Below are 14,978 nucleotides of genomic sequence, written 5' to 3' on the forward strand. Positions count from 1 at the left end.
TCGTGAAATAAACCACGCTCCGTTCTTGATTGTTCTTTACGACTTATCGCGTAGCTATATCATATATGGAGATAATAGTTGTATACCTATGACCTCTGGCTACAGGAACATTGGGACATGTCTTCATCACTAATAAATAGACACAACCCCTGGCTCTACATGTTCAGTTGAGCATGTTATTTTATTTCATGCACTCATTATTGCACAATAATACTTCCTTTGTGGCGTCTCTTGAATTCAGGCTGTCTACATCTTCTTGTAATTTGCACAGAATGTCCAACAGCGGATACGCACAGCCACGACCAAGGCTCTTCAGTTCCTTGAGAATGAGACTCCAGCAGATGACTACTCACTGGCCATCATCACCTATGCCCTACAGCTTGCCGGCAGCACCAAGACCGACACTTCCTTTGCTACACTAAACTCTCATGCTATTGTTAAAGGTAGCATCGATGTTCTTTCAACTTCTGTATAACTTAAACTCATATTCAACTATGTCCACCAAGGCCACGGTACAATGAGACCGTTTTGGGCCAAACGGATCTGCAGAATTTAAAAGAATGAGTAAAAGGACATTTTGAAAGGAGATCATAAGGCTTATTTAGGTTTGAAGGATGCGGTTGTCTAATTTTTGCACATTAGCAAATCTTTGATACAAACTGATTTTCTTACCGTAATCGAAAAGGTATACACGTATCTCGTAAACAGTTCATCGTTGGTCACGGACATGCTCATGCCTTACATTTTCTTTTTGAAGTTAATGTGTTGGTTAACTACGTTTCCAGATGGATTCAAGTACTGGCACCGTCCTGAGGTCAAGACAACACAGTCCACCACCAAATACTGGAGACCACCATCAACCAAGAAGGCCATCGACATCGAGATGACGGCATACGCTCTGCTGATCTTCGGCGAGAAAAACGATTTCAGCGGCGGTCTTAACATCATGAAGTGGTTGGCGTCACAGCGTAATCCCCACGGCGGATTTTCCTCCACCCAAGTTAGTGTTATATCTACATTGTTAGGAAAAAACACAGGTTCTTATTACAATCAAGACCCACTTCGCCTTCTCTTGAACTCTTGTCTTAAAGTACACAAAGCGCGGTAGGCCCGCGTCGTTGATTTCATTTTAGAATATCTCAAACGCATTAGATATAACAGTATACCTGTTAGAGAAATTGTCTATAAGCCAAAGCATCATTGGTGAGGTCCTTGTGCGTGCGTGCGTGTATTAAAATGGATGTGACTGTTGATCGTGTTGAGTGCAATAAACTCTTCTTGAGTCTTCTTCTTCACACTGGTATGGGGCTCTGTCATATTCTTCCAGGACACGGTGTTGGCCTTGCAGGCTCTGTCTGAGTTCGCCAAGATGGCGTACTCCAACAACTTCGACATCCAGGTGACAGTGAGCAGTGGCAGCTTCAGACACCAATTCTCCGTCAACCAGAACAACGCGCTCGTGCTCCAGAGTGTCGAGGTGAGTACTCACCAATACCCTTCTTTCAGCTGCACACTGATCACACGCTCTACCATGTCAATACTGAACTCGCACATATTCAAAAATGTGCATAAATATTCGCCCATTTATCCGGGTATGAAATGTTCAGTTCTTGACTAGTTCGGCCACTCTTGAGTTTCCTAAAATATTTTTAATGTACATAAAGTTTAATCTCGTTAATCCATATCCACCCTTGAGTTTCCTAAAATATTTTTAATGTACATAAAGTTTTATCTCGTTAATCCATATCCACTCTTGAGTTTCCTAAAATATTTTTAATGTTCATATAATTTAATCTCGTTAATCCATATCCCTTCCAAGTTAACTGGCCCGGATCTACAAATTGAACTTACCAAATCATGGGCAGTACCTATTGTTAAGTACTAATGCTCCCTACAGCATCCCTGGACTAACTGCTTTTCATTGTATGTTATACTTTATATATTACATATGTACGATTTCGTACCCGTTTTTACCTGCAGCTTCCATCCATCCCGAGCAGCGTCAATGTACAGGCTACAGGGTCCGGCATCGCTCTTGTTGAGGTCGGTGGCATCATACGCATACTAGTAGCATGCAACATTGAGTGAGTAGAGTTTTACGCCGCTCTAGCAATATTCCAGCAATACCACGGCGGGGGAACACTTGAAAATGGGATTTACGAGTTGTACCCATGTCAGAGTGAGTGAGTGAGTATGGTTTTACGCCGCTTTTAGCAATATTCCAGCAATATCACGGCGGGGGACACCAGAAATGGGCTTCACACATTGTACCAGTGTCAGGAATCGAACCCGGGTTTTCAGCGTGACGAGCGAACGCTTTAACCACTAGGCTACCCGACCGCCCTTCCATGTCAGAAAAGGAACCCGGGTCTTCGGTGTGGCGAGCGAACCTTTTCCACTTCAGACCCATCGCAAAAAGGCGCATTAACTATGATTATTAGTGTGCAGGTACGACGACGCACCTGTGTTACTAAACTGCAAACATTGTCATCATGGTTATATGCAAACATGCTATTTCGAAATGAGATCATGTTCAATTTGTGTTTGAGACAGTTTACTCTATACTGATAACACTATTCTTTTTTATGATGGCATTTGATATAAATGTTGAGTTACCTGTACATATATAAGTTGGGTGTTAAGTTAACGCTGATAGTGTATTAAGATGTGGTGAAAGTATATTTCTTTAAATGCCGTTCAGGTCGCCGTGTTTTTCAACGTTGAGGCTGAGGTGGAGGAGCCAACGTTTGATGTGACCGTCACGCTTCTGAGTGAGGACATCAACTCCATCACCGTCCAGACCTGCACCAGGTGAGGGTGGGGGCAGCCATCACACTTACTACCGTCAGACATAACACATATGTACCCTTAGACATCACGTTGAAGTCTTTCGGCAACTGATTAGGAGTAAAGCATTTTCAGAAGCTGAACATTGCCAACAATTGCCATGATCAGTAGCGGCAACAATAACATGGACGACCGTTGATAATGAGATACACCCTGTTTGTATCAGTCTGTTTTACAAACCTTTATTGCACAGTGACATGTGTTAGTCCAGTGGAGGATCATCCAGTGGAGATCTATTGGCATTGATCTATCACGACGTCATAGTGTTTTCTTGACGACTTACATCATACGCTTTATCCCACTTCGAGTTGCCACACCAACATAGATCTACTTGTCATACACTCACACACGCACACACACGCACAATCACACACACACACACACACACACACACACACACACGCACGCACGCACGCACGCACACACGCACGCACACACACACACTCGCACGCACGCACGCACACACACACACACACGTGCATGCACATCGCTGTTTACATAAACTCGACGTGAAGTAAAAACACATTTCACCTCACCTACACACCTTTACAATGTGCAATTGCATACTGATGGAAAACATTGAAATAGTATATAATTGTTTTAATTCATCATCTGTTTCAAATGCTACAACTCTCCTTTTCGCTTCAATACAACTGCAAGGTTTGGTCATCGGACATAATGAAATACAGAAGGTTGGCTATAATGAGTTAAAAAGGATGATATTCCTCCTTCTGGAGAAAAATCTAATCAGGAGCAAGTCGGGTACCAAAGATGAACGTATGTTTGTTGTGTCTTTAAATCCAACTCCCAAGAAGATCAGCTTGGGTTAACGACTTGCTCATCTTCAAATATTGGAACCATGTTTCCCGCAACCCATTCACATCAATCTTTTTGACATGTGTTTGCGAAGGCTATGTATTTGGTATAATTTTAGGTTCCGAACATTCAATGGTCGAAATGAACAAGTTTAATTTCGATTCATATAAATATGATAAGTATGAGAATGATTTATAAATGGTTTACTCCATTCGTTTAATAATGCATAAAAAATACATAACGGTAATAAAGGACTATTACACATCAGTACCACGTTGCCTCCTCAGATGGTTGTCGACCGGCGCAAGTGGCATGGCAATTCAGGAACTCGGAGTTCCCTCCGGCTTTGATGCCGACCTTGAAACACTCACCAAACTGAAGACCCTCAAGAGGGTCGAGACTCCCAACAAAAAGGTGGTTCTGTATTTTGATGAGGTGAGATATTATCCGTCACCATCCCTTCTCGTTGACTTAATCCATGGTACTGGATTCATTTTATTTAATTAAATGTATTCATAAACACTGTAAATTTATTTTCATATGTTTATATACCGGCTCTTTAATATGTTTCACATCAAAGATTACATTATTTGTATAATTCAAATCTTGCCCAAAATGAACGTATTTCGTAAAACCTATGCTTTAGTCTCTCCAAATAAAGATTGCGTGGAGCGATGCTCATGATATCAATCACTGGATTGTCTGGTCCAGACTCGATTATTTACAGACCGCCGTCATATGGCTGGAATATTTATTTCTGAGTGCGGCGTTTAACAACAAACCAGCCAACCAACCAAATAAATATCGGTCGGCATGTCAGTGAACTTCCTTATTAGTTATAACTGCCTCCGTGGTCCAGTAGACAGAGCGCCTGCCCGGAGAGCGGAAGGTCGTGGTTTCGATCCCCGACCCAGTCGTACAAAAAGGCCTTAAAAGATGGTACTTGTTGTTACCCCACCTGGCCCTCGGCATTAGTATACTGTGTCTGAGTGGAGTATTCTTGTCAACTGCGGCGTGGTATATCAGTGGGCTGGCACTATAAAATCGGTATTTTTCCTGACTAGTACAATCAGACACACACACACACACACGCACATACGCACACGTGCAACAATCTTGAACGCGATGTTAAGCCTCAGTTCGACCCACCTCACCCTCAATAATTACAGTCCAGCTTAAAATAATTTTAAAATATTCAGCGCTACAATGGTATTGTGCACATTGGCCTTATTGGAACAAAACTTTATGACAAGATTCTACTGTTTGTGTTACTAACTCGACTCTGCTAATGTCACAGATCGGGACCACCCCAGTGTGTCTGTCCGTCACCCTCCAGAGAACAGGTCTTGTAGCCAAGTCACAGCCCGTTCCTGTCAGAGTCTACGACTACTATGAGCCAAGTAAGTGTCAAATTCTATCATTATCGATGTGTGTCCAAGGCGCCGCAATGAGATGTTGGAGTTACGTCCCTTAGTCGTACCGGGACCGCTGAACATGTGGTCGAATCACGTAACTCGCCCTCTATATGATTCAAGGTCCGTCAGCAGCACATTTGTGATCATGGGTTTCATAATAGCTGTAAACGCCAATTTTGACTTTTCGCGCACATTTAGTTAACATGCTGTGATTTTAATCAAATACTGTTCAAAGAGGCGTTACAACCACCCACAGTGAGTAGTAGACAGATGTCTAACGGGATCGGTTGGTCCGGTTCGCTGACGTGATTCATGCATGTCATCGATCCCAATTGCGTGGATCGATGCTCATGAGGTCAGTCACTGAACTGTCTGATCCAGACTCGATTATTTGCAGACCGCCGTTATATAGCTGGAATAGTGCGGCGTTTAACAACAAACAAACAAAACCAAAACAGAATAATGCGTGTGTCTGCTCACTCATTCAGGATATTGCCTCTGAACATTAAAACCTTTAGGATTATTATGTTGCACTTACAAAGCACACTGCTATCTGCCAATAGAATGCGTTCATTTCCTTTTTCAGCCAATCAAGTGACAGCGTTCTACCAGTCCAAGCTTCTGAAGAATTCCAACATCTGTAGCGTGTGTGTGGAGTGTGAAAACTGCGTGGTGAGTTCTGATGTGATGTTATGTATAACACATCGAAAACCTTTGATGTAAAAAACTACACCGCGACCCCGGATAACTGAATATCACCTGGGAGATTAAATACAAGAATTGATATTTTGATCTTGCTACATTTATAGTCCTATGGTCTAACGATGATGATATGTTATATCGTTATCCATTACTTAGATGCACTTCACATTGTACTGTACAGTAAACTGCGTTTATAACGAAATGACCGATATAACGAACCTATTTCTTTGTCCAGGCCAATTGCTGTATACATACTTTTAACGAACTACGGTTATTAGGAAATAAAATTAGTGGTCCCTTTGAGTTCGTTAAAACCGTAGTTTACTGTATCTGTATAATATAATCGAAGATATGTGAACAAAACCAGGTAAACAGACAACTGGGTTTGGGTGTTGTCTCGTCTTGATGACGCACTACCTTGTCGATGAACTCAAGTCAGTTTCAGGGGAGTTACGATGTAATATATACCGTGGTAGAGCACACACAGGCTTCCATTAGTACATGTTCCCTTAATTATGTCTGTCAGTATGATTTTCCTGCAGACAATGTGTGCATCAGCTGTGTGATGTGTGTATGGTTGCACGGCAGACAATGTGTGCATTAACTGTGTGGTGTGTGTATGGTTGCACGGCAGACAATGTGTGCATCAGCTGTGTGATGTGTGTATGGTTGCACGGCAGACAATGTGTGCATCAACTGTGTGATGTGTGTATGGTTGCAAGGCAGACTACGTGTGTATCAGCTGCGTGATGTGTGTATGGTTGAACGGCAGACTATGTGTGCATTATTTGTGTGATGTGTGCAAGATTTCACTGCAGAAATTATTTGACAACTTTGACGTCTGTATTTCTAGGCCAAGGCCGGGAGATGAACACACTCACTGAGAGAATCACCACACAGAGAAGATCACGTCACATTCGGAGACATCAAGAAGGAAGAATGTGTTCTACATATTTCATGTTGCGCGTTTATGTAATAAAATGTCCATTATAAACATACTCTTTGTTTGTATTGAATTTATCACAACGTCATCGGCAGAGAATATCACATCTCGATTTTTCGCCGAAACAAATAGCATGTGGCGTATAAGGAAAAATAGCGATTAAAATTAAATGAATTGTGCACAAAAAAATCAGTGATGATGCCAGAGTGTTCGCGAAATGGGTAGGCGTGTCCCACCCTACCGGTAGCACCAACACTCACAGAATGTGCATAAAAAGTAAGTGCTTGTTTGTTGCCTGACACCCGCAGAGCAATACTCTGTGGGGCCAGTGATACGACCAGTACCAGTGATAGACCAGAAAACCCAGTGACACGATAGCGCATTTACTGATTTTGTTAAAATTAAAAACGGTATAAACATGACATACATATGACTCTCCAATCTTTATAAAATCAGATCTTAGTCCTCGCCATCGCAAAACAAAGGTCTGATCACATCCCATTACAGGTCACGTCAGAACAACCTTTCGCGAACTTTGACCGACCAATGAAATAACTAACAAGAAGTCGACATTAGCCAATCAGAAAGCAGTTTTCTTGACCTATACGGCACTAGTGACAAACTGGCGACTTCCATTCCAGACTACGTCGCTTTGAAATATTTTGACGAAGTTCTTGATTCAAAATTTGAAAACTGAACAAAAGAATATTCTGGAATGTCTAATAGATGGCCGAGACTATGTGGCAGTACAGTAAACTACGTTTATAACGAACACGCTTATAACGAGCTGAAGGATATAACGAACTTTATGTATGGTCCCGGTCAATTGCTGTATTTGTGCTGTATATATGCTTATAACGTACTGCGGTTATATCGAACTAAAATTAGTGGTCCCTTTGACTTCGTTTTAACCGTAGTTTACTGTACTTCCCATGGGCTATGCAAAGTCTCTTTCGTTCAAATGTTTATCCCATTGAAGCGAGAGATGTACGACAATTTCAGCCGTCGTACAGCCGTATCTGTCGTTCGGAATAACCCGTGTTAACTTTTTCGAGGTTGCATGATTAGAAAACATATTTCGACTGTCACTTTCCTGATCTGGTAGGTGGCGCTCTGATTGGTCGGGTGAAAGATCGTTCTGACGTGACCCCGTAAGGGGATGTCCTTAGACCTCTGTGAAGCAGTAGCAAGAACTAACATCTGATTTAAATGAGGTGGTGACTATCCCGTGGTCGTTTCTCTGTATATCTCACTTCCGTAGATAACGAATATCGGCAGGCAGGCACACTACAGATATTCATGAATAGGTTGTTTGAAGGTATTATTGTCAATGAATTCAAGGGATTACAGCCTGTTTGTCTTCTCCCAACACAATTGTTGCAATTGGTAGGTGGATATAGATGTGTCAACATGACACTGTACATGCACATAATAATCAACATGGATGAATGAATGCTAAAGATAATTAATCAAATGACTCATCAAAACCTCCAAAAGAATGTTCGTGTTTACAACTGGTTTACTTGAACAGTATTTTAGTTAACTCGCAGCGTAAGGAAAGCCTGATGTAACGCAGGTCTTAGACGTTGACCAGCTTGGTGAAATCCACGGGCACTGGCAAGCTGCTGACAAACCAAAGACTATAACCAGTGCGATTCGAACCCCCTAGCATAGGTTCCGAACATACCTCAGGGATGCAACTGAACACACAAAAAGGGAAAAACCGTATCATTATAAATCTGTAAAAACATGCTACTTTCTGAATAGTTCTCTGAATAGTTCTTTACAACTGGAACTGTGTATTGATGGATGACTTAGTTGTTTCCTTGCATCCGTCCTCAGCAATATTCAAGCTGAGACGGAACCTGAAAATAATCAGGACCAGACCATCAAGTGATCAATATTACGAGCAACGTCCCACGCGGCTGGATGGGTGGGTGAGTTGGGTTTAACGCCGCTTTTAACAGTATTCCAGTTATATCACGGCGTGTCAGCTTAATGTGGGAGGAAAGCCCGAAGTGATGCAGGTCTCAGATGTTTACCACTTCGGTGAAACCCACGAGCACGGGTGTGGTGCTGACAAACCTTGAAACATAATCGGGGCCACGCGGCTGGAGTACGATGACGTGCAACGGGTCTGAATGCACCAACAATGGTTACCATGTCCACTTCATTCAGCAAGAACTGTAAGAAATGAGTTTTGTGACAAAAGTGGTAATTTGAAGTCATAGAAATTCTCATGGAGCTTGTGAATCCTTCCAAAAACTAGCGATAACCAGTGATGATATGTTCAGCAGGTGCATAGGAATGTGGGTGTATTTGCAAACACATTTGCTGGATGTACCATCGAATGCATTTTGCATGACTTTTTGTTTCGAAATTTTTGGATGCAATGGTGTTGGTATAGGAGTATGATATCTTGATTTTGAAACATATATTTATTTTGGAAGATATTTCCTTAATTAATTAAATCCATACCCTTGTTGGCCAATTTCAAATGTATGAACACCTTATCATGAGTTGAATCGTCATATTTCGTGTTATCATGAAGATTCATTAACTAACATCATCAAACATCTTCAGCAAAGTTGGAGATCGCATCTCAGTACAATAAATTTGCTTCGATTGCAGATATTTTGGTTGTAACGACCCTAATATATCAGTTTTGTACAGTATAAACCCGTTTTCATATATAATGCAGGTGCAAAAAATAAACCGGATGAATGCAATTTGAATATCGATGCCATACCAATATTGTATTTAAATCCATGCATCTCCGGGGGTACAAGTGTATCTCAATAAATGGAAATTGATAAACGCTGCATTTACGAATGTCACAGACTATAACGCATGAAGGTCTTACTTTGTACGCGCTTCAAACGCCGCTCCACCCCACACAAATACTAATACTAACTAGGGCGGTTGGTTGCCTGGTGGCTAAAGTGTTCGCTCGTCACGCCGAAGACGTTCGATTCCCTTCATGGGTGTCCCCCGCCGTGATATTGCTGGAATAAATTGCGTTAAACCATATATAGAGCTGAATGTGATCAGCCCTGGTGGGGGGAATCAACTCGGCGGGTAGAGCTGAATGTGATCAGCCCGCGTAGAGGGAGTCAACTCGGCGGGTAGAGTTCAATGTGATCAGCCCTGTTGGAGGGAATCAACTCGGCGGGTAGAGCTGAATGTGATCAGCCCTGGTTGGGGGAATCAACTCGGCGGGTAGAGTTGAATGTGATCAGCCCTGGTGGAGGGAATCAACTCGGCGGGTAGAGCTGAATGTGATCAGCCCTGGTTGGGGGAATCAACTCGGCGGGTAGAGCTGAATGTGATCAGCCCCGGTGGAAGGAATCAACTCGGCGGGTAGAGCTGAATGTGATCAGCCCGGGTAGAGGGAGTCAACTCGGCGGGTAGAGTTGAATGTGATCAGCCCTGGTGGAGGGAATCAACTCGGCGGGTAGAGCTGAATGTGATCAGCCCTGGTTGGGGGAATCAACTCGGCGGGTAGAGCTGAATGTGATCAGCCCTGGTGGGGGGAATCAACTCGGCGGGTAGAGCTGAATGTGATCAGCCCGCGTAGAGGGAGTCAACTCGGCGGGTAGAGTTCAATGTGATCAGCCCTGTTGGAGGGAATCAACTCGGCGGGTAGAGCTGAATGTGATCAGCCCTGGTTGGGGGAATCAACTCGGCGGGTAGAGTTGAATGTGATCAGCCCTGGTGGAGGGAATCAACTCGGCGGGTAGAGCTGAATGTGATCAGCCCTGGTTGGGGGAATCAACTCGGCGGGTAGAGCTGAATGTGATCAGCCCCGGTGGAAGGAATCAACTCGGCGGGTAGAGCTGAATGTGATCAGCCCGGGTAGAGGGAGTCAACTCGGCGGGTAGAGTTGAATGTGATCAGCCCTGGTGGAGGGAATCAACTCGGCGGGTAGAGCTGAATGTGATCAGCCCTGGTTGGGGGAATCAACTCGGCGGGTAGAGCTGAATGTGATCAGCCCCGGTGGAAGGAATCAACTCGGCGGGTAGAGCTGAATGTGATCAGCCCGGGTGGAGGGAATCAACTCGGCGGGTAGAGTTGAATGTCACACGTGTAATCTCGTGGTGTGTGTACCCTGTCAGCTAAAAGGAACATATTTAAAAACACTTGAGATATGGTCGGTCACCTGCTTTGTCTCCCCGTGGGGACGCTATATAAGACCACCCGCTTTTGGCCCAGATGAGCTGAGGGGCTGACTTTGTTAAGGTGAGAAACTTTGGGTACAACGGTCGTGTGGGATCCCCATACACTTTCTTCACGACCTTGCCTTTTCATCTGATATCCTTGAAAGTACCGTGTACTGTATACGCACTTTAGTAGACGATTGTTTCAAAAAGAAATTCCTGGACCCGCATGTTTATGATCACGATTTGGTGATTGAGAAAAACTTTCAAGACGTTCTGAGTTTTTATTCTCATATAAGTATAATGTATATCTATATTTAACTGAAAATCGATTGCTGAGAAAAGTTCGGCGGCGAGGCGTTCTAATTTCGCTCTATATTAATGCTTATTTAATGAAAACGTTTGCCATTACAGAATTGAAATCCACTCTCAAAATTGAGCCATCGAGATTTTGACAGCTCTTTTATTTCCGTTTCTCGGACATTAAATATTTCATTGATTTGGCGTTTTCATATATATAGCTGTGCATGGATAGTTGTCAACTCAATGCCTTAGTATTATAAAAGTACAATTGACTCGTGAAATAGAGCTGTCAACAAATTCACAATTTCATTTATTGCATTTCTCGGACATAACATACCAGGTTGAAGGGAACTATTTGTATTTAATCACCGGCTTAACGAGATTAGGTGGTGACTTCTGTCAGTAAGGACATTGATAATATCGAGATATAAAATCAAGTTACACAATGTCTTTCAATTTAATAAAAAAAACAATCGTTTGCAGTATTGTCGTAATTTCCTGATGGTGTTCAGATATCCGGGGCATTGTTATCAAATGTCAGTCGGCACACGGTAATCTTTCAAACAACGTAAATGAATGTGAGGTACATTTCAGTGTTCAAACCAAAGTTCACTTCTCTTCTTGTTTTCCAGGTAGCCACGATGCTGAAGTTCTTCGTCCTAGTTGTCCTCCTGGGGGCGACGTTCGCCAAAGAGTAAGTATACATTTTATTTCACAAATAGGCTTTAGTTTATCAATACACAAATATAACAATAAAACCTCGTTAAATTGAACTCCACTGTATCGAAATATCGTTTAACCGAAGTGACTAGTGGTGCCATCAGAGTCGCAACAGAACTATTTTCCAATATTGGCACTTCGCTTGTCTCGAAATCGACATGTAGAAAATTCTGTTCGATTGTCACCGAGTCTTCGAGTTAACATATTTCCACTGTACCAAGATATGATCTCGTGTATCTTGGTGCCTTATTCCCTAAAGCGGTGGCAGTGGTAATGCGACTTGGAACCAGGCACCGGGTGTCGAATTTCAAAAAAATAATTTTAACAAAGATTCACCTGTTCCTCATTACAACTGCTGGTCATTTTACCCAAAAAAACCATAAAACATAAAACGAAACCACCGCGCAGGACACAAGCGTTGACTTTTCTGAGCTCTATCAGAACACTGATCCCGAAGCCATAGCATATTTTTGCAACAAAAGTTCGCGAATTTTACACTAAATTGATGTTTCAATTTCGGCTTAAATGATCTGGCAACATAACTTGTTTGAAAGTTGTTTAAGTCGAGGTGAGTAGATGAGAATGGATGTACGCCATACTTAGCAATATTCCAGCAATATCACGGTGGACTTATACACCACATTGTACCCAAACCCGTGAAGATCCGGTAGAATAGGTCTTCAGCGACCCATGCTTGCCGTAAGAGGCGACTATGCTTGTCGTAAGAGGCGACTAACGGGATGGGATGGTCAGGCTCGCTGCCTTGGTTGATGCATATCGCCATATCCCGCGTGGATCGATGCTCATGATGTCAATCACTGGATAGTGTGGTGACTCGATTATTTACAGACCGCGGTCATATAGCTGAAATTTTGCTGAGTGCGGCGTTAAACAACAAACAAACAAACAAATGACATTGTACCCTTGTGACGAACTAAGCCCGGCTTCCAATATGACGATCGATCGCTTTAACCACGAGACTAGGAATTAAATTAATCACCTGATAAATGTTACCCTGGTTACATGTCCATCAGTGTAAAAATTTAATCACCCTGTAACGAATCGGAAAGGTTGGTGTATTCAGCGAGTAAATGTTGTTTTACACAAATTCCATGCGTATTAAGTCTGCCATTATCGCTACCACCGCAGCGCTTTTTCGCCGTGATGATTCAACAAGCATAGTCGTCTTTTACGGCAAGCATGGGTTGCTGAAGACCTATTTTACCCCGGATCTTCACGGGCGCACGACAAGTAGGAAACAGTGGTGTAGGGTATGTGTGTCTGTTACTGTGATAGACACAGGAGTGGCTGACTAGCCTAGTAAGTTAAAGCGTTCGCTCGTCACGCCGGACCTGGGTCCGATTCCCCACATGGGTAGAATGTGTCCATTTCCCCACCGTGATATTGCTGGAATATTGCCCAATGCGGCGTAAAATCACACTCACTCAGTCAATTGATAGACAAGGGTGGTAGCCTTGCCTGGTGTTAAAAGCGTTCGCGACTCGCGCCATAGGCCTTGATTCGATGACCAACATGGGAAAAATGGGTAAAATTCATTTTTGGTGTACTCCGTCGTGCTGGAATGCTGTCAAAAGTGGCGCTTAAACGTAGCCACTCACTTCACATACGGACATGGTGCAATGCTTAATAACATTGCAGTTAGGAAACGCACGGTATCGCCTTGTGTTGCCACATCGACAAATGTAAGGTGGAGCTAAATTTTCAAAATAATGCAGTGAAGCCGTAAATCTGCCAATGCAGCTTATACAGGCATATTTATTGACACAGATATTTTGACCTGTGAAGATTCCGGGGTAGAATAGATCTTCAGCAACCCATACTTACTTAAAAGGGGACTATGCAATATTCCAACTATATGACGGCGGTCATACCTGGACCAGACAGTCCAGTGATTGGCACCATGAGCATCGATCCACGCAATTGGGATACGATAACATGCATCAACCAAGTCAGCGAGCCTAACCACCCGATCCCGTTAGTCGACTCTTACGACAAGCATGGGTTGCTGAAGATCTATTCTAACCCGGATCTTCACGAGTCTCATGCAAATGTATCAGCATCAGGGGTCGCAGCAACGTGCCCTACATTTTGTATTGTGAGTGAGTTTGGTTTAACGCCTCTTTGAACAGTTTTCCAGTTGTATCCCGGCGTGTCAGATGAAAACCTTCAAGATTAATGGAAAGATACGTCTCTCGACTTGATGACGAGTTAATATAAGTAAGGCCATGTCAACTCTGTAAATCTCTTTGGTTTTGCGTGTACCGCACGACAATCTTGATTGACGTTTCAGATTTTAGAGTTACAGAAACATTGATAGCCGGTCCTCCAGGTCAGGTTTACCGTGCACACTTACGATACATTGGAGTGCGTTTGGTGTAACGCCGCTTTGAATGATTGAGTGAGTTGGGTTTAACGCCGCTTTGAACAGTATTCCAGTTATATCACAGCATGTCGGCATAATGTGGGAGGAAAGCCCGAAATGATGCAGACTTTAGACGTTTACCACGATCATAGGTTTCTGGCGTTCCGAAGGGGCGCAACTCTGCCACCCGTGCACCCTTTCGTATTGTGACCACGCGTGTAGCAGCCGTATGATGAAGCGCATATCCTTTTCATATTCAATGTTGGACAGTCCTGTATCATTACGTCGTTATTATTATATCATTAATATACGTGTCGGAGGCACGGGTGGCCCAGGCGTCCATGGCATGCTGTACAGAATTGCGTGTGTCAGAAGCATGGGTTCGAATCCCAGATTCGTCATGGCTATAAGTGGTAGACGTGTAAGAGCTGCATCACTGGGGCTTTCCTTCACACGAGGGGCGGTCGGGTAGCCTAGTGTTTAAAGCGTTCGCTCGTCACGCCGAAGACCCGGGTTCGATTCCTTACATGGGTACAATGTGTGAAGCCCATTTCTGGTGTCCCCCGTCGTGATATTGCTGGAATATTGCTAAAAGCGGCGTTGAACAATACTCACTCACTCACTCCTTCACACGAAGCTGACACAACGTGAATTTACTGACATACTGTCCAAAGTTGCGTAAACCCAACTTC

At 43.3% G+C, this 14,978-nt stretch overlaps 1 protein-coding gene across 15 annotated transcripts in view; it reads left to right on the forward strand.

Moving 5' to 3' along the window:
* Positions 1–14,978, forward strand: part of LOC124117060 (CD109 antigen-like) — an 87,089-nt gene that overhangs the window by 38,970 nt on the left and 33,141 nt on the right. For 8 of the 15 annotated variants that reach the window (XM_048387583.1, XM_048387581.1, XM_048387574.1 and 5 more), the window contains exons 29-37: positions 272–443; positions 786–1,000; positions 1,328–1,477; positions 1,981–2,043; positions 2,702–2,811; positions 3,951–4,098; positions 4,961–5,063; positions 5,665–5,750; positions 6,634–6,778. The exons of the other annotated variants lie outside the window; for them this stretch is intronic. In XM_048387583.1, the coding sequence (XP_048243540.1) occupies positions 272–443; positions 786–1,000; positions 1,328–1,477; positions 1,981–2,043; positions 2,702–2,811; positions 3,951–4,098; positions 4,961–5,063; positions 5,665–5,750; positions 6,634–6,651 (1,065 nt within the window). In that variant the 3' untranslated portion in view covers positions 6,652–6,778. Of the gene's footprint in view, positions 1–271; positions 444–785; positions 1,001–1,327; positions 1,478–1,980; positions 2,044–2,701; positions 2,812–3,950; positions 4,099–4,960; positions 5,064–5,664; positions 5,751–6,633; positions 6,779–14,978 lie in introns of those variants that run through there. 15 annotated transcript variants of the gene reach the window in all.

Source organism: Haliotis rufescens, unplaced genomic scaffold (genome assembly GCF_023055435.1).
Source record: "Haliotis rufescens isolate VD_foot unplaced genomic scaffold, xgHalRufe1.0.p SCAF_7, whole genome shotgun sequence".
NCBI classification, from domain to species: Eukaryota; Metazoa; Mollusca; class Gastropoda; order Lepetellida; family Haliotidae; genus Haliotis; species Haliotis rufescens.